General features: G+C 55.8%; 4 protein-coding genes across 4 annotated transcripts; 2 read left to right on the top strand and 2 right to left on the bottom strand.

Moving 5' to 3' along the window:
• Positions 1-81: 81 nt before the first annotated feature.
• On the top strand, positions 82-5766 carry PTSG_02292 (uncharacterized protein; the record flags this gene model as incomplete). The annotated part of the gene is made up of 16 exons (XM_004996724.1): positions 82-254; positions 652-982; positions 1162-1245; positions 1429-1584; positions 1844-1939; positions 2132-2189; positions 2368-2413; positions 2558-2749; positions 2994-3128; positions 3359-3577; positions 3823-3937; positions 4139-4326; positions 4553-4679; positions 4844-4898; positions 5020-5398; positions 5707-5766. The coding sequence occupies exons 1-16, from the start codon at positions 111-113 to the stop codon at positions 5764-5766; spliced, it is 2385 nt and encodes a 794-aa protein (XP_004996781.1). The 5' UTR covers positions 82-110.
• A 373-nt stretch (positions 5767-6139) lies between these two features.
• PTSG_02291 (uncharacterized protein) lies at positions 6140-9279 on the bottom strand. The gene is made up of 7 exons (XM_004996723.1): positions 9080-9279; positions 8508-8846; positions 8141-8353; positions 7303-7967; positions 6905-7064; positions 6538-6639; positions 6140-6321 (listed from the first exon to the last, which is right to left on the bottom strand). Exons 1-7 carry the CDS (start codon positions 9203-9205, stop codon positions 6184-6186), a joined length of 1743 nt encoding a protein of 580 aa, XP_004996780.1. The 5' UTR covers positions 9206-9279; the 3' UTR covers positions 6140-6183.
• PTSG_02290 (tubulin tyrosine ligase) lies at positions 9236-11275 on the top strand. The gene is made up of 2 exons (XM_004996722.1): positions 9236-10505; positions 10721-11275. The coding sequence occupies exons 1-2, from the start codon at positions 9292-9294 to the stop codon at positions 10920-10922; spliced, it is 1416 nt and encodes a 471-aa protein (XP_004996779.1). The 5' UTR covers positions 9236-9291; the 3' UTR covers positions 10923-11275.
• A 93-nt stretch (positions 11276-11368) lies between these two features.
• PTSG_02289 (DNA-directed RNA polymerase II polypeptide) lies at positions 11369-20826 on the bottom strand. The gene is made up of 22 exons (XM_004996721.1): positions 20441-20826; positions 19880-20088; positions 19432-19491; positions 19179-19283; positions 18824-18991; positions 18506-18627; positions 18200-18254; positions 17429-17911; positions 17058-17123; positions 16480-16862; positions 16031-16194; positions 15655-15782; positions 15298-15407; positions 14787-15047; positions 14415-14549; positions 14063-14180; positions 13586-13834; positions 13151-13237; positions 12815-12980; positions 12364-12545; positions 11912-12118; positions 11369-11737 (listed from the first exon to the last, which is right to left on the bottom strand). The coding sequence occupies exons 1-22, from the start codon at positions 20460-20462 to the stop codon at positions 11636-11638; spliced, it is 3582 nt and encodes a 1193-aa protein (XP_004996778.1). The 5' UTR covers positions 20463-20826; the 3' UTR covers positions 11369-11635.
• Between the last annotated feature and the right edge of the window lie 24 nt (positions 20827-20850).

The following is a 20850-nucleotide window of genomic DNA, read 5'->3' as shown; positions in this document are numbered from 1 at the left end:
AATCAACAACCGCTGTGGCTGCTGTATCTGTTGGGGCAAAGTAAAAGTTGACTTGTTTAACAAGTCATTTTTGCCCTTGCAGACATAACACAAGCACGGCAGCGGAGACGATGGCGGAGGACGACAACGTGCGTGTGCAGCATGTGCTGGCGAGCGCTGGGGTGAACAGCGATACGGGCTGCTTGGATTGGAACACGGACAGCGACGTGGTCGCATATGCTGCTTCCTGCTTCGTCTTTATCAACCACAACTCGGTGCGCTCTCAATACCGCTCTGAGGAAGGCTGTGTGCGTGTTGCGTGTGTGTTGTGTGCGCGCGCGCGTGTGTGTGTGTGAGCGTGTGCGCATGTGTGCGTGTGTGCGCGCGTGTGTGTGTGTGAGCGTGTGCGCGCGTGTGTGTGTGTGAGCGTGTGCGTGTGTGTGTGTGTGTGTGTGCGTGTGTGCGTGTGTGTGTGCGTGTGCGTGTGTGCGTGTGCGTGTGTGTGCGTGCGTGCGTGTGTGTGTGTGTGTGTGTGTGTGTGCGTGTGTGTGTGTGCGTGTGCGTGTGTGTGCGTGTGTGAGTGTGCGTCCCTGCTCGGAATCATGCGATTCATCCTGTGTCCTGTTGCATTGCATTCATGGTTCATTCGTTGGTTGGGCGGTGTCTCCAAAGGCGAGCGCTGATGTGCCGCAGAAGGTGCAGCAGACATGTACGGGCCATTCGGCCCGCGTCAACTGCGTGCGGTGGATGAGGCATGTGGACGATGCCGGCAGCGTCTCCTTCGCACCAAGTTTGCTTGTCACGGGCTCATCAGACAAGACGCTCAGGCTGTGGAGGAAGAGTGCAGACGTGCCTCACACATGGAGCACGGTTCAAGTTCTCAAGGAACACGCCGAGTCTGTCACGGACGTGGAGGCGCGCTCCTTCTCCTCTGGTCGCGCCATCATTGCCTCCAGTGCCGGTGATGAGACGGTCAGGCTATGGCAGAGCCACAAGCCTTCAGGTCAGTGACAAGAACGATGCTCATTGCAAATCCCGAGGATGCCCGCTGCTGTAATGGGTTTAACAAATCACCATTCAAACTGATATGCACCTGCCTCTGCTCCTATCCTTGTGTGTGTGTCTGTGTGTCTGTGTGTCTGTGTGTCTGTGTGTGTGTGTGTCTGTGTGTGTGTGTTATAGAGCCGTTTGAGCTGTTGCAAGTCATTGCCACGCCACGGCACTACATGATGGCCCTGAGCCTAGCCCTGCTTCCCTCCACAGACCGTAAGCACTGCATGCCCCCTTCTTGCTGCTGCTGCTGCTGCTGATGATGATGATGATGATGATGATGATGATGATGATGACGATGATGATGATGTATCCAAGGGGGAGAGTTCTGGTAGCTTGAGCCCGTGCTTGCGCTTGTCTCCCGCGCTGACGGCATCGTTGCTGTTGTTGGGATGGCAGGGTTGGTGCTGGCCTGTGGTGGTGACGACATGCGCGTGCATGTGTATGCCGAGACGGCGTCTGATGGCCTCGTGCACCAGGACTCACTTCCTGGCCACGAAGATTGGGTTCGCAGCCTCGACTTTACCACCATACACACTGCCGACGGATCGAAAGGTGCGGTGCGACTGTGCAACAGTCCCTTGCTCGGTTGCTTGTTGTGCTCTTTATTTCGCGTTGACTGACACCCTCCCGCTTCTGGTTGTTGCACAATGCTGCACTGCTCATTTCACACTCCACAACATGAACGTGCGAACGCATTTGAACGCACGCACACACACGCACACACACGCACACACACACACACACCACAATCATGTATGTACTCTCCATACGGTCGTCCTGATGCAATGGTGGGTGTCCTCTGCCTATATAGCGCTGCTCTTGGCGAGTGGGGCGCAGGACTGCTTCATCCGCCTCTGGAAGATTGCCCAACAAACGCCACTGGCCGCACAGCAGCAGCAGAAACAAGGTGTGTGCGTGCGTGTGTGTGTGCATGTGAATGTGTGCGTGCGTGCATGCGTGTGTGTGTGTGCGTGCGTGTGTGTGTGTGTGCGTGTGCGCGTGTGCATGTGCAAGTGCTTCTGTGCAAGTACCTCTATGCGCGTTGCGTTGCGTTGTGTGGTGTCTGACAAGAGTGTTGCCATTTGCTGTGACGGTGCAGACAAGTTTGAGGCGATGCTGCAGACATCGGAGCGCATCTTCCACGTGGATGGCCTCACGTACGTACTGTTTTCGCGTGTTGTTGTCCACAAACCAATCCGGCTGCACAATGTCTCGTTTGCACATGTTCGCGCGCACACGTTCGGGCTCCATGCCACCCGTTGTGGCGCACCAGCACACTTCATTTCCAGCGTGTGCGTCTGTATGCCCTCATGGCCTCTTTGTGTTGATGTGCAGGTTTTGCTCAAGCCTGGATGCGCTGCTGGCTGGCCACGAAAACAAGGTGATGTGACCACCACCACACTTCATACATGCACACACGCACGCATGCAACACACTGCAGTCATCTGCATCCATCATTGCTCTCCGTTGCTCACTTGTTTTTCACGCACACACACACACACACGCGCGCGCGCGCGCGCGCCAGTCTGGGATGTGGCTCGACGGGGCGCGTATGGGGGAGGTTGGCGGCAACACGCTTGGGTTCTTTGGCGCCGTGTTTGGCCCGCGTGCACAGCATGTGCTTGGACACAGTTTCCACGGAGCACTGCATCACTGGGAAGCCGGCTCGTCCTCTTCCTCCTGGACCCCGCGCGTCGTCGTCAGCGGCCACTTCAAGGTGTACCCTGTGTGTGTGTGTGTGTGTGTGTGTGTGTGTGTGTGTGTGTGTGTGTGTGTGTGTGTGTGTGCGTGTGTATGTGTGTGCGTGTGTGTACGCATCGTGACGCGTGATCTCCGTCGTTGTCAACTATCGCCATTCAACCACTGACACATGTCCACCCATCCAACGGTATTCGCCCATGTGCCTTTCCATTCTTCCTCGTTCTCGTTCTCTCTCTCGTTCTCTCTTCTCCTCTCCTTAGGGCGTGTACGACCTTGACTGGAGCCCCAGCGGCGACTATCTGCTCACCTGCTCCGACGACCAGACCACCCGCCTCTTCGCCCCCTGGCAGCATGCCCGCACCACTGATGCGTGGCACGAGCTTGGGCGCCCACAGGTGTGTGTGTGTGTGTATTTGATTGTGTGTTTGGCTAGTTCTGCTTCTTGAAAGGCGTGTGTGTGTGTGTGTGTGTGTGTGTGTGTGTGTGTGTGTGTGTGTGTGTGTGTGTGTGTGTGTGTGTGTGTGTGCGTGCGTGCGCATGCGTGATGAGCTCCCGTTTCCACTGCCTTGTCGTCAGCCTTCCACCTCACCCGACGCCGACCCCTGCCCACTCTTACCAATGCCAGGTGCACGGCTACGACCTGCGCTGCCTCGCTGTGATTGACGATTCCTCCTTTGCCAGCGGCGCCGATGAGAAGGTTCTTCGCGTCTTCGAAGCGCCACAGAGTTTCTTCACGTCGTTCCAGACTATCACAGGCACCTCCCTCACGCAGCTCGGGCAGTCTGTCGCTGTTAAGGGCCGCGCACTTGGCGCCAGCGTCCCTGCCCTCGGCCTCTCAAACAAGGTGCGTGCGTGGTAGTGTGTGTGTGTGTGTTTGTGTGTTTGTGGGTGTGGGTGTGTCTATGTGTGCTCGTACGTCGTGATCCAGCCGATGAGTGCGTGGATGTGTTTCCTCTCGTGGAATTGTTAGCTACAAGTGAGTCCCTCTGTTGTTGGTCCCGTGTCTTGTGAAGCAAGCACCATCGCGCTTGTGTGTCAACTGATACAACGCGTGCGCGTGTGCGGTTTCATGTGTGGTGTTGACTGCAGCCCGTGTATGAAGGGGATACGACACATGCCAACAAGGACACCGACAGCCACACACAATACTTTCGATCGACAACAGATGACGCCGTGTTCCCCTTTGAATCCGAACAGCTCCAACGTCCGTCTTGTCACGCACACACACATCTGCAAAACATTTACACACACACACACACACAAATGGTGTCTCTCACACACATTTACCCATGTGTAACTCGAACAAGACCGTGTTTCGAGTTTGAGCCATAGGGAGCGCCCTTCCCCCATACTGTATCTCACGCACATTGCACGTTTGCTGTGTTGTGCGCGCTGTTGGTGACAGAGCCGCCGTTTGAGGCGCAGCTGGTGCAGAACACGCTGTGGCCGGAGACGCGCAAGCTGTACGGCCACGGTTATGAGCTCATGTGCGTGGCGTGCGACCACCAGCGCACCGTTCTCGTGTCTGCGTGCAAGGCCACGAAACCGGAACACGCCGCCCTTCGCCTCTGGAGCATTCAGTCGGGCCTCGAGGTGCGTGCGTTGTGGGCTGGTGTCGCTCTTGCTGGGCTTGTTGTGTTTGGCTGTGTGTTGTTGTTTGCTTCGGTATTCTGCACATGCGCGTGTGCATGCCTGTATGCAAGCGCATGTGCGCATGTCTGTCTGCGTCTGCCTGCACTGCGTGAAATTAATCACGTTGTTGACCCCCCGCACTCATGGTGCTGCGTTTTGATTCCTTCTTGCCTTTGCTTGCTCGCAGGTTGCACAACTTCCAGGCCACAAGCTGACGGTGGTGAAAGTTTCCTTTTCTCCGGACGACCGCTGGCTCGTGTCCGTTTCGCGTGATCGTGCCTTCTGCGTGTACGAACGCGTCGAGACAGAAGCAGGTATCACCAGTGCCAGTGCATGCGTTTGTCTGGGGTGAACTCATCATGCGTTGACCCCGCATCCGCTGACTCCCGCTGTGACTCGCGCACACCTGTTCACTTCAATTGACTCAGCCCATCCATATCCGACAATGTCTGACCTTTTTCTGCTTCTGTGACACCAGGTCCTTCGTACGAACTCCGATTTACACATGCGAAAGCACACGATCGCATCATCTGGTGAGCTGACACACACACACACGCACACACACACACACATACGCACACTTGTACTGTTGTTGCCAGACCGCTTGCATCGCCCCAAACGTTCACTGACACATACACACACGCACACATGCAGGGATGTGGCATGGGTGCCTGACAGCAAGCACTTCATCACTGGTGCGCGCGACAAGCACGTGAAGGTGTGGGCCGTTGCTGACTCGGGTGAGGCCACGTGCACGTGCACGCTGCCCAAGTTCCCAGACAGCGTCACTGCCCTCGCCGTTACAGCCGACACCCGCCCCTCCTCATCGTCACCATCGTCGTCATCATCCTCATCGTCAGCGTTGATGCTGGCTGTTGGGCTGGACAAAGGGGCGGTTCATCTCCACCGCTCTGCAGACAACGGCAGCACGTGGGCGCAGGTGCATGTGCTTGACGATGGCATGGCACACCGCGCAACCGTCCGCCGCCTCAAGTGGCGCCCCAACAGCTCCGACGACGCCGCACACCAGCAGGTGTGTGTGTGTGTGTGGTGGTGTGTCTGTGTGTGTGCGTTTGTGTTGTGTGTGTGGATGTGTCTGTATGTGTCTGTGTGTCTCTGTGTGTGGATGTGTCTGTGTGTGTGTGTGTGCGTTTGTGTTGTGTGTGTGTGTGCGATTGTTAAGTATTGGTGCTTGTGTCTGTGTTTGTGTGCTCGTTTTGTTGGTTGTTTCTTTCTGTTTGCGCATCTGCTTGTTTCGTAAAACCATCACCAGCCTACGTCTCGTTCGTGTTCGGGCTCACCACCACCTGCATGCTTGTTTGATCGCTTGGTGGAGTGCAGGGTCTCTACTTGGCGTCGTGCGGCCTGGATCACGTCGTGCGCATCAACTTGGTCGCATAACTTCCACACACACACACACACACACACACACACACACACACACACACACACACACCATCGCACGTTCTCATACACGCACAGTTGTCTTTGTCTATTTGTTCCTGCTGCTGTGGGTGCATTCACCGACACCTGCAGCCAAAACATGCATCCGTGCGCTCATACATACATCCGAGAGCACTACAATAGCCACGATGACGACACAAAGAGGAAAGAAAACGAATAATCAAACGAAGGCACCACTCACGAGTCCACAGGTTATCTGTGCATGGCCCGCATGCACGATGTGCGCGCATACGCATCGTGTGTGTGTGTGTGTGTGTGTGTGTGTGTGTGTGCGCGCATACGCATCGTGTGTGTGTGTGTGTGTGTGTGTGTGTGTGTGTGTGTGTGTGTGTGTGTGTGCGTGTGTGTGTGTGTTTATCTGCGGCGGCGCGTCCCCTTGCTGCCTTTGGAGTTTCCGCCCTGCGCCATCGCCTTCTTCTTGGCGTTGCGCTCGCACACGGGGATGTGGCGATTCGCAGCATCCTCGTTGAACGTGCGCCCACAGAACTTGCACTGCGTGATGGGTGGTTGCATACGTAACACATACAGCGGCAAGATGAGATGAAGGAGGAAGTCACGCAGCGCGAAGGTGAGAACAGCCGGCAAGATGTTGTATGTCAACAACTTGATGGAGGTGGAAGACACAGCACACCCATCAACCGACCAACCCACCCACAATGCACCACCACATCGCCGCCGCCGCCGCCACCGCCACCATCAGCAGCGGACCTTGACGAGGTCTGGGTCCTCCACGACAGGCACGTCCACGTCCGCGCCTTTGGCCGACTGGATCGCCGCAATGAACTGCTGGTGTTTCGCCCGCCAGTTGCTCTGCACACGCGCGCGGAGACAGCGGCAGCAGACACGATTGCACGTCAACATGAAGATGGTGTAAGCAAAGTGCGAGGCGTTTGGGGAGCACACGGGGAAAAAGCAAGAAGTGTCGTAGCATCACCAGCGTCACATCCAGGTAATGTAGCCATCCTCACATGTGTGCATGCACTCTTGCACACATGTACATACATACATACATGCATACGCACACGCTCGCGCGCGCAAGCACGTTCAGCCCGACGCCAACAGGGCATGCACGCACCTTCTTTGCCTTCTTCTTGTATTTCACTTCGGTCTTGCTTGCGTTTTTGGCCATTCTGATTGCGTCCTGGCCCAGGTCATTCAGCCGCTGCTTTGTCATGTCAAACTTCTTTCTCTTTTTCTTGCTGTTCGCCTCGCATGCGCGCTTGTGGGCGTCAAGTCTGTGTCAGCAGGACCAAGAGGAGAGGAGAGGTGGCGACCCCCGGTGTCACCGTGAGTGAACGACAACGCAGATGTGTGGCGAAAGCATGCACATGACAATAGACAACATCCTCGCGCACGCATGAGTGCACGTACGCACAACACAAAATTTCACTGAGGGAGACCAGGACAGCCACACCACAACTCGAATCAACACTTGATCATCAGCCACACGCAAGCACGACCACACGACCACACCTCTCCTGCTTGAAGTTGCGGCCGCAGATTGGGCACGGGTAGAGAACAAGCTCAATCATCTGCACGCTGCCATCGGGCATGAGCTCCTCCACCATCTGCCGGATCGGTTCGCCCGCCGGCGCTTTGGGTCGCGCCCTCTCCGCTTCCTGCTGCCGTCCACCACTGCCACTGCCACCACCACCACCACCACCACCACGGCCACTGGCGCTGCTGGTAGCGCTGGTGCCCTTTGCCCTTGCACCCGATCGCACCTGTCGTCGCCCGCGCGCTGCCGGCTGCTGTGTTGGTGGCGGCCGCGGCGCCCGCTGTGAACTACTACTGCTGCTGCTGCTCTTATCGCTGGTGTCGCTGTTGTGGGAGTGTGTGGGCGCTGGTGTGGCCACATCAGTACGATCATCGCCGCGTGGCGCCTCAGCTTGTGTGTGTTCCGCTGGCGCGGGCTTGCGTGCTGGTGTCTTGCGTGGGGTTGCGTGCTGACTGCGTTTCTGCGCCCCAGTTGTCGGCAGTGGCCGCTCAGGGGATGCTGCCTGGACATTGTCGTTGCTGTGCTGGCTGGTGGTCTCTGCCGCCTCTGCTTCCTGCTTCTTCCGCAGTCGCTCCTCGTCCTTGGCCTTTGCCCTCTCCTTCATGCGCTGCTGCCGTTCCTCCTGCCGCTTCTTCAGCGCCTGGTGCACGTGTGCGATACACATACAAAGCACAAGTACAATTGAGCACAAACAATGTAAGTATGCATGCTCGCAACACGAACACAAAAATTATCAGGGGGCATGTTCGCAACACACACACACACACACACACACACACACACACACACACACACACACACACACACACACACCTCGAGTTTCTTGCGGCGGTGCTTTGCTTCGATGGCACGCTGGTGCTCTTGCTCCCTCTCTTCTGCCTCGGCCTCTTCCTGTGCACGCCGGCGCTGCTGCTCAGCGTGCGCCTCAAACTGCGAAAACGCGTCCTCAGCGCTGTCCCGAAGCGGGCCGGGCGGGCTGCTGGTGTCGCTCTGCGGCTTCGCCGTGTCGGGCTTGGTTGCACGTGGCTGGTGATAACATGAAGCATGAAAGGGAATTGTGAGCGTCGGTTGTCTCAATACAACAAAACACAGACTGAATGATGATGGCAAACCGGTCGCCCAGCACGCCAGCGCAACACTCTGCTGTGTGTGTATGTGTGTGTTTGGGTATGCGCTGTACCTTGGAAGGCTGGCTGGTTGTTGCACTGTTGCCCTTGGCAAGAGGGTGCTTGACCTTCTTCTTGGCAACCTGGCGATCATGGACTTTGCTTGCGCTTGAGGAGCGGGCCTCCGGCTCGACGGGCGGGCGCGGTCGCTCGTTCAGTGGCGCCGAGCGCCGCTCTTCCGTCAGCGGTGCCACGCGTCGGCTTCGGTATCGAATGTTGGGCTTCAGCAGCTTCTCTGATGCCGAGCGTTGTCTGTCCAAACCACCGGCAAGCGTGTACGATTGTTCGCGCGACCGCACAGACTTGTTTCTCAACGCCTCGATGGCCCGGCGTTGCTCATTCACTTTTTGTCGCTGTGTGCGTGTGTGTGCGCGCATGTTGTGTGTGTATGTGAGAGAGTATTGGGTGTATGTGAGTGCATATGTAAGTGCTACCACACACACACACACATCACACACATACATACACACACAACACACACGCACACACAACACATGCGCCATCACATCACCATAACACAGTGCGACAAAACAACAATGGGCATTGTTCCAAACACACATACACACATATATAGACACACACGTACCTCCTGCTCGAGGACGCGCTTGCGCTCTTGTAGTGCAGACAACTGGCCTTGCTGTGCGCTTGTGATCTGCTGCCTCAGCCGGACCTGTATCTGCTCCAGCCGCGACTTGCCACGATGAGCGCTCATCTTCGCCGTGTGTGGCTGTGTGGTGGTTGCAGTTGTTTGGTTGGTAGCGGTTCGTTGGCAAAGCAGCAAACCACAGCATAAAATGAATGCACACAAACCAAACCAAACTCTGTTGGCAACAAACGACGACAACGACGACGATGACAGATCGCACCAGCGGCAGCGGCAGCGGTGGTGGCGATAGTGGAGGTGGTGCTGATGAGAAGCGCGGGTCTTCGGGAACGCAGGTGGTGCTGCCGCGCAGCAGCTTGCCTGGAGAACGGAGGGTGATTCGCTTCAGAACGCATTTTGTCAACACGGTGGTGGATGTCATGACGCACTTGGGGTGGCAGCAGGTGCAAGGGCAGGAGGAATGGGACATGAACTGGTGTGATGTAGGCTGGGTGCGGGAGGCCTTTGATGGCCGCCAGCTACCAGACCACGCGCGCGTGCCGCACTTCCCAACACACTACGAGCTCACGCGAAAGGACCACATGGCGAAGAACGTCAAGAAGATGAAGCGCAAGCTGGAGCGCGAGGAAGGAAAGGCCGCCGCCAAGCGCTGCGACTTTATGCCAGAAACGTTCTGGCTTCCACACGACTACCGCATGTTTGTGGAGGAGTTCAAGCGCAAGCCGGGTACCGTGTGGATCATGAAGCCCGTTGGCTCTGCGCAAGGCAAAGGCATCTTCCTTGTCTCGAAGCTGTCGGAGCTCATGGAGTTCAAGCGGGACACGCGCTTCGACCACCAGCAGCGCGACGACGAGCGCCAACAGGCGTACATTGTGCAGCGCTACCTGCAGAGGCCATACCTCATCGGCGGCAAGAAGTTTGACCTGCGCATCTACATCCTTGTAACCTCGTACAACCCGCTTTGCTTCTGGCTCTACCGGGAAGGGTTTGCCCGCTTCTCCGGTGCGCCCTTCTCCATGGAGGACCTGAGCAACGCCTTTGTGCACCTGACCAACGTCGCCATCCAGAAGCAGGCCGCAGACTACGACAAGTCCAAAGGGTGCAAGTGGCTCATGTCACAGGTGAAGCGGTACCTGCAGGCACGACACGGCCGCGCCGCCGTGCAGAAGTTCCTGCGCGACGTCGACAACATCATCCTGACATCTTTAGAGGCCGTGCAACCGGTCATGTTCTCTGACAAGCACTGCTTTGAGCTGTACGGCTTTGACATTCTCATTGACGCAGATCTCAAGCCCTGGCTGATTGAGGTGAACGCCTCCCCATCCCTCACCGCAGACACCGCTTCAGACTATCGCTTCAAGTACGGCATGCTCGAGGACATGTTCACCGTCATCAACATCGACGACAGGTGTGTGTGTGTATGTGTGTGTGTGTGTGTGTGTATGTGTATGTGTGTGTGTGCGTGTGCGTGTGTGGATGGGTGTGTGGATGGGTGTTTGAGATCACTGCTTGCTGTATGCTCTGCAAATTGGTGTTTTGCCCATGTCTCTGTTTTGAGTTATCACGAGCCGGTTGCGCGAAACTTATTCCTTCACCATCCCCCAACCCAACACACACCGCTAGGCGCGTTGGAGACGAGGTTCGTGTCGGAGGATTTGATCTGGTGTGGAACGACGGTCCCGTGCACAGACCAAACCCATTCAACCCAGCAGACAAGTCCACGCCAAACTCGAACCTTGGCGGGTCTTTACTGGACAGGAAGGAGAACCTGCTTCATATCCACAAGCGCGCAACAGAGAAGTTGCAAGCCAAGCAACCTTCCTGACACCATTGTGGTGGTGGTGGTGGTGGTCGTCGTCGTCGTCGTCGTCGTCGTCGTTAGTGCTCTTTCCAGCTTGTTTCTTCTTGTTCTTCTTGATGTGGCACACAACACACACATGCGACACAGAACCTGCGATGCTTAATTGACATGTACAAAACCATCCTGCTGGTGTTGATGCTTCCTTGCCCTGCCCGCTGGCTCGGGCTGCGCTGAAATTGCTCGCCGCATGTGCACCTGCTATGCCCGTACAAGAAACACTCACTTGTCATTGTGTTGATGCGTGCTGGTTCGTTTCTCTCCCTGTTTGTGTGTGTGTGTGTGTGTGTGTGTGTGTGTGTGTGTGTGTGTGTGTGTGTGTGTGTGGGTGTGTGTGGGTGTGTGTGGGTGTGTGTGGGTGTGTGTGGGTGTGTTTGGTTGGCTCGCTCATGCGCTTGCGTGATCGTGACGATGTGGCTTTGGTTTTGGTTTTGGCAAGGTTTCATTAACCGATACATGCACGAGCAAGGGCAACCGTCGTTACAAACACAACACACAACCAAGCACAAGTGTCACAGGAACTACACCCACACGGGCGCACATGACGCATTCTTTCTTTGGTTGAGAGCAGGATGAGAAACGCCAACGCACACGCACACACACACACACACACACAGATGGACGAACACGCGAGCGCACATGAACACGTACAAACGCCGATACACACAAAGAGAGAAAGCCTAAGCATGGGAGTTGTCTGTCATAATGCGAGGTGCAATGCACATGGACATGAGCTCCTGGAACAGCAGCTTGCACGCGTATGGGATGCGCACTTGTGACACCTGCACACACACACACACACACACACACACACACAAGGGGGACAATTGTGGCATTGTGTGGGTGATGGAAACAGACTGTGAGAAGGAAATTCAAGGGGCTAGGGAGAGAGCAAAATCAACCGCAAACACAACACGCAAACACAAACACACACGCACAGACAATCAACAACATACCCTGGTGGTGTTGCTGCAGGCCTTGCACTCCAGCTCATTCTTGTTGAGGTTGGCGATGCAGATGAGGCCGCAGATGTCGCAGACGTGGATGCGGTACGGGTCCGACACCTCAAACAGGCGCTCCCGAAGGAACTGGGCAGACCCGTGCGCAATCATGCAGTCACGCTCCATTTCACCAAAGCGAAGGCCACCATCACGCGACCGACCCTGGTCCAAGACAAGCAGGCACGACGTGAGCGTGAGTCCAAAGCCAAACCAACAGCAGCACAAGGGTAACTCATCAAAACGCTTGATGTTTCTGCTCTTGCGAATAGCAGCGCCAACCACACCAGCTAGCAAACAGGCAGAAAAAGGACAAACAGCAACTACCACAAGCCTCCGCCCCCTCCCTGCGTTGCTTTCAAGCGTCACAGACTTCAACGGCACGTGCATGCAGGCACGAGATACCGCACCTCGACGGGCTGCTTTGTCAGAATCTGCAGCGGACCGCGGGCGCGGGCGTGAATCTTGTCATCGACCATGTGCTTGAGGCGCTGGTAGTACGTGGGCCCAAAGAACACCTGCGCCTGCATCTTGCGCCCCGTAAAGCCATTGTACAGCACCTCGTTGCCGTACTTGTGAAAGTTGTGTGCCTCTGCATTGGTGGTGCACGTGAACAGTAAACACGGGGTGTTGCATGAGAAAACAAGACAGAAACAAGACAGGAACAAGACAGAAGGGCGAAGAAGAAGGAAAAACACAATGCGCCAACGTCTGTAGAATGACGAGAAAAGGCCTCAAGTCGAGCTCGTTGTTTCGCGGCAAGAACGCGAACCAATATCGCATAACAGTCTCCAAATGGTAAGACCACCAACACCAAGTACAAAGACGAAACAGCCAGCAGCAGCAAGCCGGTCAACGCACCGAGAGCGCTGGCGACTTCGTTGACGGTGACTTCGATGAAGGGCGTTGCGTCGCCAAATGCACCCTCCAGGCAGCCAACCTTGCCCAGCAGACATTCAATCAAGTGCCCGATGGTCATACGGCTCGGAATGGCGTGCGGGTTCACAATGATGTCAGGCGTAATGCCCTGCAATATGATGTCACGTCAGGATGGGGCAAGGTGGTGGTGGTGGTGGTGGTGGTGATGGTGAGAAGGCGTGATTCGCGTGAGTTGGGAGCAAGAAAGCAAAGGGTTATCAAGAGATGTACTTTGAGTGAAACAACACTAACGACGCTCACAATCAACAACTACCAAACCTGGCAGGTGAACGGCATGTCCTCCTGGCTGTATTGCATTCCGCAGGTACCCTTCTGTCCGTGGCGACTGGCAAATTTGTCACCAATCTACCGAGGTGGTTGAGTGGCAAAACACAACAGGACAGTCATGTGACCGGTGAGCTGATGCTGTGAACAGCAAAAATACACACACGCACGCACATAGCTCAAGGAGGGAGCAGAGACAGCAAGCATGTGTTGAAATGGGGCTAGAAGGATGGGTGCTTTCAACAAAAATTTTCGGCCATGAACTTGGAGACACACGCACGCGCACACACGCACGCGCGCACGCACGCATGCACGCACACACACACACACACACACACACACACACACATGAACGCAGCGGCGCGACGGTGTGTGCGCACATCGACGGGCACACAACCATGCAGACAGAAAACAACATGGGAGACGCACCTGTGGCACGCGGATGGAGCGGACACGAATCTTGACAAAGCGGGTCCCCTTTGGTCCCATGGCAACCATGACCTGGTCAATGATGCCGTTCTCGCTCGCGCGCAGGAACACGCTCTTGTCGAGCTTCTCAAAGCGGGCAAGGCGGCTGTCGCGCGCCTCTGCGTTGGGCGGGAGCTCCATGGTGCGGCCGATGATGGCATCGTCGCCAGTCACGCTCGTCCCCGGCGCAATCAGCCCGTCGTCCTCAAGCTGTGTGGGGAGGGAAGGGGCGTGCTACTGGTGAGGACAAACACCACGCTCTTGCCACGCATGAAAATGCATCCATTCACAAGCACAAGCACAAGCACAAGCACAAGCACAAGCACAAGCACAAGCACAAGCACAAGCACAAGCACAAGCGCAAGCACAAGCACAAGCACAATCGCAAACCCCACAACAAACGCAAAGGCAATCGCACACACACAAGAAGAACCGCACCTTGCCGTAGTTTGAGTTGCGCATGCCTGCGCACGTCTCCCGGGAGGGCTTCTCAAACTTGATGACTTCGCGGCCCGTGTTCTCCTCCGATGACGCGTACGAGCGGTAGAAGACAGACCTGGCACGGCAGCACAAGGGGTGGGGGCAACAACATGGACAGGCAACGTGAACAAAGAGCAGAGGGAAGAGGCGTGTGGCATGTCACAGGTGCGCAATATCGTGACGTGAAACGTGCAGGGCACTGTTTCGACAGCACCGCTCCAGCATATACGCATGCGCATGCAGACGCACAAATCATGCACATGAATCTCGCACACGAATCTCGCACACGCATTCGAGCCTTCGACAGTACCTGAAGAGGCCGCGGTCGACGGCGCACTTGTTCATGATGACGGAATCCTCTTGGTTGTAGCCCGTGTAGCACATGATGGCAACAATGGCATTGATGCCTGCAGGCAAATCTTTGAAGTACATGTAGTCCATTGACCTGAACACAACCGACAAGAAGGAGAAGAACGAGGTGGGGGTGGGATGAGTTGTGACGAGCACATGAAAGGTAAAGGCTTTGGTGCGTGCCATTGTGCACGAACTGAGCCGCACATGCATCTGCACATGTGCACACGAGCACGTGCCAATGACCCATGCACGTGCAAATGACCCAGACACGTGCCAACGATGCAGGCACGCAACTAACTCACACACACACACACGCATGTGGGCGCACCTGGTCTTGACGAGCGGCTGCTGTGGATAGTAAAGGACGTGGGCGAGCGTGTCGAGGCGGATGTGGAAGTTTGTGGTGTAGATGCCCATGGCCTGCTTGCCCATGGCAGATTGGTACGTGTTACGGGGACTCTGATTGTGGTCGGGGAAGGGGATGATGGACGCGCAGATGCCGAGAATCATGCTCGGGTGGATCTCGCAGTGCGTGTACGTCGTGCAGTACAGGTCCTGCTCATCGCTCATCTCGAAATCGTCCGGCGTCCTGTCAGCAAAGCACGGATGTGGTGTGTGTGTGTGTGTGTGTGTGTGGTGTGTGTGGTGTGTGTGTGTGTGTGTGTGTGTGTGTGTGTGTGTGTGTTGTGTGTGTATGTTGTGTGTGTGTGTGAAACGAACAAGGATTAGAGATGGCCTGAGCAGGACCGAACAAAGCAAGTGTGGCCGAGGTATGCATGGCAATCCAGCATCACCACCGCGCACAGAGAAAGAAAGTGGCGACTGGGCGGGGTGCGTACATTGCAATCATGGTGGTGTCTTCTTCGTTGACGTCAATGTACTCGACCAGCCCCTCGCGCACGAGATCGCTCCAAGAGTATGTCGCCTCAAACGCATTCTGCATCGCAGCCTGTAACATGCCGTTGGCGATAAAAAAAAGTCGTTGTGGTTGGCATGAGAGCGTGTGTGAATGTGAGATGATGCGCTCGCATAGGTGTCCCTGTTGGAAACAAAGGCCCCTTGCAGGCTAACATACATTCAGGTGACAGCAACAAGCAGCTCAAGGGCACATACATACGCACACTCATGCACGCATGCACGCAAACATTCCATGCAATGCGGCGTTGGCGTTAGGCAGGGATGGAGGCGACTCTTACGCTCTGCAGCTTCTCAAGGTGCTGTTTCTTGAGGGCGAGTGTCTGCTGCTGCTGTGTGCCATCGTGAAACGTGTCATCCAACTCGGGTTTCTCCACAATCAGCAGCGGCCGCGTCAACCGCCCAGAGTCTGTGAGCGCGCGAGCGTGTGAGCGTGTGAGCGTGTGAGCGTGTGAGCGTGTGAGCGTGTGAGCGTGTGAGCGTGTGAGCGTGTGTCCATGCCAGGGGTAATTGGCGTACAGCCGTCACGTTCACACACACACGCAGGATTACTGACTGGGCACCAAAAATACCAACATATAAAAGCGACAGACGCACTCTTAACCACCTGCAAACACCAACACAGCAACACCAAGACGAGAGACATGGGATGAAGACCTGAGTAGACGTGGATTTCGCGCTCGCGGATGTCCCTGAAGATGGAGACCTCGCTCTGAATCATGTCGGCCTGTGTGCGGCGGCAGAGGTGCAGGTTCCGCACCACTTCCTCGGGCTCCATGTGGATGCCAACCCACGCGCCGTTCACAAAGATCTTCGTCGTACTGCACATCACCACATCAAGCAGCGTAGGGACAGATTGGTGGAAGGAGGGAGGGTGGTGAGAGACGGAAGGGGGGGCGGAGCAAGTGCATGCACGTGTGTGTGTGTGTGTTGGAACAAAAGGCTGTGCTCTAAATGAAAATGCTTCAGGTCAAAATATCACATCAACCACACCGCTGGCAAAGTGGAAACGACATGACGCACACGCCTCCCCCCCCTCTTGCCCCAACCAACCAACCAATCAAACAACCGCTCCCTTCATCAATCCTATTCTGCATTGGACTTACTCCCTGATGACGGATCTTGATGCGAGGTCATCAAGGCTCTCCATGCCAATGGAGTTGAGCAGCTCAAGCACAGGTGTTGCGTCGCCGCCAACCGTCACCGACGCCATCAGCGCAAGGTTCTTCACCAGCCCAACAGCGTGGCCCTCCGGTGTCTCTGCAGGGCAGATGTATCCCCAGTGGGTGTTGTGCAGCTGCCGTGGCTTGGCAATCTTGCCCGTGCGCTCAATGGGCGAGTTGAGGCGGCGGAGGTGCGAGAGCGTGGAGGCAAACGTGAGCCTGTTCAGCACCTGCGACACGCCAGCGCGTGCCTCAAAGGCCTTGGCTTGCGTGCCCCAGTTACCCGTCGCAAACGAGTACCGAAGCCCACTCTCAATCTGCTTTGACTGTCGTGTGGGTCGAGCAAACGCGTGTGCATTGGGCGCAGGCATGAACATGTGAGCACATGAAGCAAGTGTCTGTGTGTGCGCGTCTGTGTGTGAAAGATAAACGTTGGCCTTTTTTTGGCATGCGAGCTCGAAGTGCGTGTGTGTGACGAGCGATGCAGATGTGCAAGCAAGTAAGGCATACACGCAACGTACGTTGAGGCCGGCACTGAGCTTAATCTCCTCGCTCCGGTTGAGTTTCTTCTGGATGTAGCTTCTCAGCTGCAGTCGACAAGCGAGGGAAAAGGTGTGTGTGTGTGTGTGTGTGCGGGGGGAGAAGGTGGAAAATGTGTACATGTAAGCCTGTGCGTACAGCAACTGTTTGACGCCCGTTGTGGACGACAGACATCGACAATAACCACCGACATGAAAGCGCCCAGAGAAAAGCCCACACACGCACACATACACACACATACACACGCACGCACGCACGCACATACACACACATACACACACGCACGCACGCACACACGCACACGTGCACACACACACACATACACATACACACACACGCACACCAGGCGCACCTCCTTTGTGACGTTGCGGAAAAGAGTGCGGAAGAGAAAGCCCGTGAGCGGGCCAGACATGTCAAGACGCTTGTTGCCATAGTGGTCTCTGTCATCGAGCTGGCGGCGGCGCAGGGCAGCCTGCAGCGTGCGGTGCACCATGTAGCCGAGGAAAAACGCCTTCTTCGTCTCGCAGTGTGGGCCGAGGCCAATGTGGGGCAGGAGCTCCTTCTGCAGAATGTCCTTTGCGTAGTGGATACGGCGCTCCTTGGAGATGGCCGGGCTCTGCACAGCGCGCTTGCCAATCCAGTCCAGAGCAACGTCCCTGTTCTGGATGACAAACGCCTCGTCCAGCGACGGCTTGAGCATCTCCATCATCTCCATGTCATTGAAGTCGTAGATGATGTGCTCCAAAATGGACCTGTCGTCCTCAAATCCGAGCGCGCGGAACACAACGACCACCGGTACATCCTGCCGCACATACGGCAGTGTCACGTGCAGCACCTGGCACAGACACGCAGAGACAAACAGAGACAGAGAGAGAAGGGGGGAACGGAAGTTTGAATGACAGTCAGCTGGAGCTGTATACCGGTACTTGGATGCGTGTGTATGCTTGTGTGTATGCTTGTGTGTATGCTTGTGTGTGTGTGTGCTTGTGTGCGTATGCTTGTGTGTGTTTGGGTGTGAATGCTTGTGTGTGTGTATCTGCTTGTGTGTTTGGGTGTGTGTGTGCGTGTGCGTGTGTGTGTGTGTGGGTGTTCACAGGAAAAATACACAAAGCTGTCGACTTACGGGGCCGCTCCGGGCAGCGCTCTGTGATCCCCGCAGCAGTTTCACAAGCAACGAACTGCAGTGCATCGTGGCACAATGCGTGTCAGAAGAACCAAGACCCAAATGAGGTGTGTGATGAGCAAGTTCAGAGGCGCAGAAGCAAGCGAAAAGAACACAGTCAAAGTCAAATAGGCGAGAGCACGAGGAAAAGTGGGCGAGCTGGAGGTAGATGCACATCACATGTGCTTTACGATGGCAACACCCCTCCTCCTTTCTTTCTGTCTCTCTCCACTCCCAGACATAAAACTGATCAAGTGGCAGACGAACCTTGGCGGGCGCGGGCTGCGCTCGAGCACGGACTTGATTTCCGTCACAAAGAGATACTTTGGATCCTTCTTCTCAAAGACGAAGACGGTGTTTGGCGCCATCTTCTCCTGTGCCAGCAGCACCTGTGGGGAGGGGAGCGAAGACAAACGCACCAGCGAAGGAAATGTGGGGTGTAAACGTGCGGTGGTAGCGTGTTGGAGAGGGCCATCGCAAGACAAGCACACACAACATGCAATGTGCACAACGCAAACGTGCACAGCCACCAGCCATCACCCATCACCCATCAGCCACCCCCGTCAAGTGCTCGTGTCTGCGCACCTTCTCTGAGCCGTTGATGATGAAGTAGCCACCGGGGTCGAGCGGGCACTCGTTGAGGTTGTACAGGTCGTCGTTTAGCTTGCCGTTGAGAAGACAGAACTTGGAGCGCAGCATAATCGGGATCTTGCCGAGATGCACAGACGTCGTGGTCGTCTCTGGCTCGCTGTCCTGCTCGTGCACGAAAGAAAGCATAGTGGTGGGGAAGTGGGGAGAGGAAAGCGAGGGAAAGAGTGAGGAGGGAGAGAGTGTGTGTGGGGGGGGAGGGTGCAAGGCCGAACCGCTAGTTGGTGGAAAGCAATTGCGTCACGCAACACGGCACAGCACGGAATAGCACAGCACAGGGTGACGGGCGCACCTGTGTCTCGCGATAGGTCTCCTCGGCCTCGACAAACATCTCCGACCAGTACGTCAAGTTGCGCAAGCGCGCGTCGTTGGGGTACAGGAAATGGCTCGTGCCGTCCTGATGGGTGGAAGCAACGCAGGTTGAGAGCCAGGTGTGCACCAAGAACAAAACTTCATCATAGTTTCGGTGGCAGGGTTGAAGTGTGGCCACACAGAACAAGACAACGCGAGAGCAGGCTGTGTTCCACGCAGACACATTTGCTCACCTCCTCGTAATGTGTGGGCTTGCTGAGAGACACTTCGCAGAACTTGACGCTGTAGCTCGGCTGCATGGTATTAACATCAGAGGTGCACGTTGAAGAAAAAAGTGTGTGAGACAAAAAACAATACCATGAGAGGTAGTGTGAGCAAGTGTACGTGTGTGCGTGTGTGTCTGTGCGTGCGTGCGTGCGTGTGTGTCTGTGCGTGCGTGCGTGCGTGTGTGTCTGTGCGTGTGTGTGTGTGTGCGTGCGTGCGTGCGTGTGTGTGTGTGTGTGTATCTCACACTACCAAAGATGTGCTGGCGCACTCAGAGACGTGCAGACGAATGCACGCAAGCATAAGAGCACGGGCACATGTATTGTTCAAACGCACAAACCTCGCACACGCACACGCACACACATATACACATACACACACACACATATACACACACATATACACACACGCACGCACCGGCTCTTCAAACTCGTTGGTTGTGTACTGGGGTTTTGCCTCAATCTCCAAAGCAGGGCTCTTCTCCACGGCGTCCTGGATGCCGTACTGGATAAAGTGGTCGAACGAGTCAAGCTGCTGCCGCACAAGACCTTTCTCGTTGAAGTATGCGTTGATCACGTCCCAGCATCCCTGCGGCCACTCCTGAGACGAGATGTCTCCGACATATTCTGATGCGTTGATGATGTGAGTGTATTTGTGGTTGGGTACATGTGGTTGCATGAATGCCGACGAATGTGAACGCAGTTGCAGTACAATGTGTGCATGTGTGCATGAGTACGAGTGTGTGCATGTGTACGAGTGCGTACATGTGTACGTATGTGCATGTGTGTGTGTGCACATGTGTACGTGTATACATGTGTACGTGTGTGCATGTGTACGTGTGTGCATGTGTGTGTGTGTGTGAGTGTACGCGCATCATCACCAGCACACCACACGAGCAAATACACCCCACTCACTCCCAACACCCAACACACCACCCAACACACCACCCAACACTCCCATCATAAACGGGCAACTCACGAGGATCTTCAGCCCACTCCATGGCTGTGTGCGTGTGGGAGGAGAGGGGGGATCAATCAATCAAAGCAAGAAGAGCCTGGTGCTGTTGTGTTGTCTGGTATCTGGTGTTGTCGTTGCTGGTGCTAGTGATGTTGATGCTGTCGCAGCGTCCAACGCAAAGTACGTGTGCTTGCTTTTCCGTCCCACCAGCAAACACAGCGCCACTGTGCGGTTGAGGAAGACAAACTACAACCAGCAGCAGTAGCAGCGACAGTCGTCTGCCTCTCCCCTGTCTGCTTGTCTGTCTGTCTCCTGTCTGTCGCTGCTGCTGCTCAGTCAACACAAACTCCACTCCGCTCGCTGTCTGCTGTCTGCCGTCACAAAGGCGTTCGCGGGGTGAAATGAGCATTGGCGAAAATCATCGCTCAATC

This window comes from Salpingoeca rosetta (assembly GCF_000188695.1).
Source record: "Salpingoeca rosetta unplaced genomic scaffold supercont1.5, whole genome shotgun sequence".
NCBI classification, from domain to species: Eukaryota; class Choanoflagellata; order Craspedida; family Salpingoecidae; genus Salpingoeca; species Salpingoeca rosetta.
The sequence above is the reverse complement of the archived record's forward strand: the minus strand, read 5'-3'. Positions and strand labels throughout refer to the sequence as shown.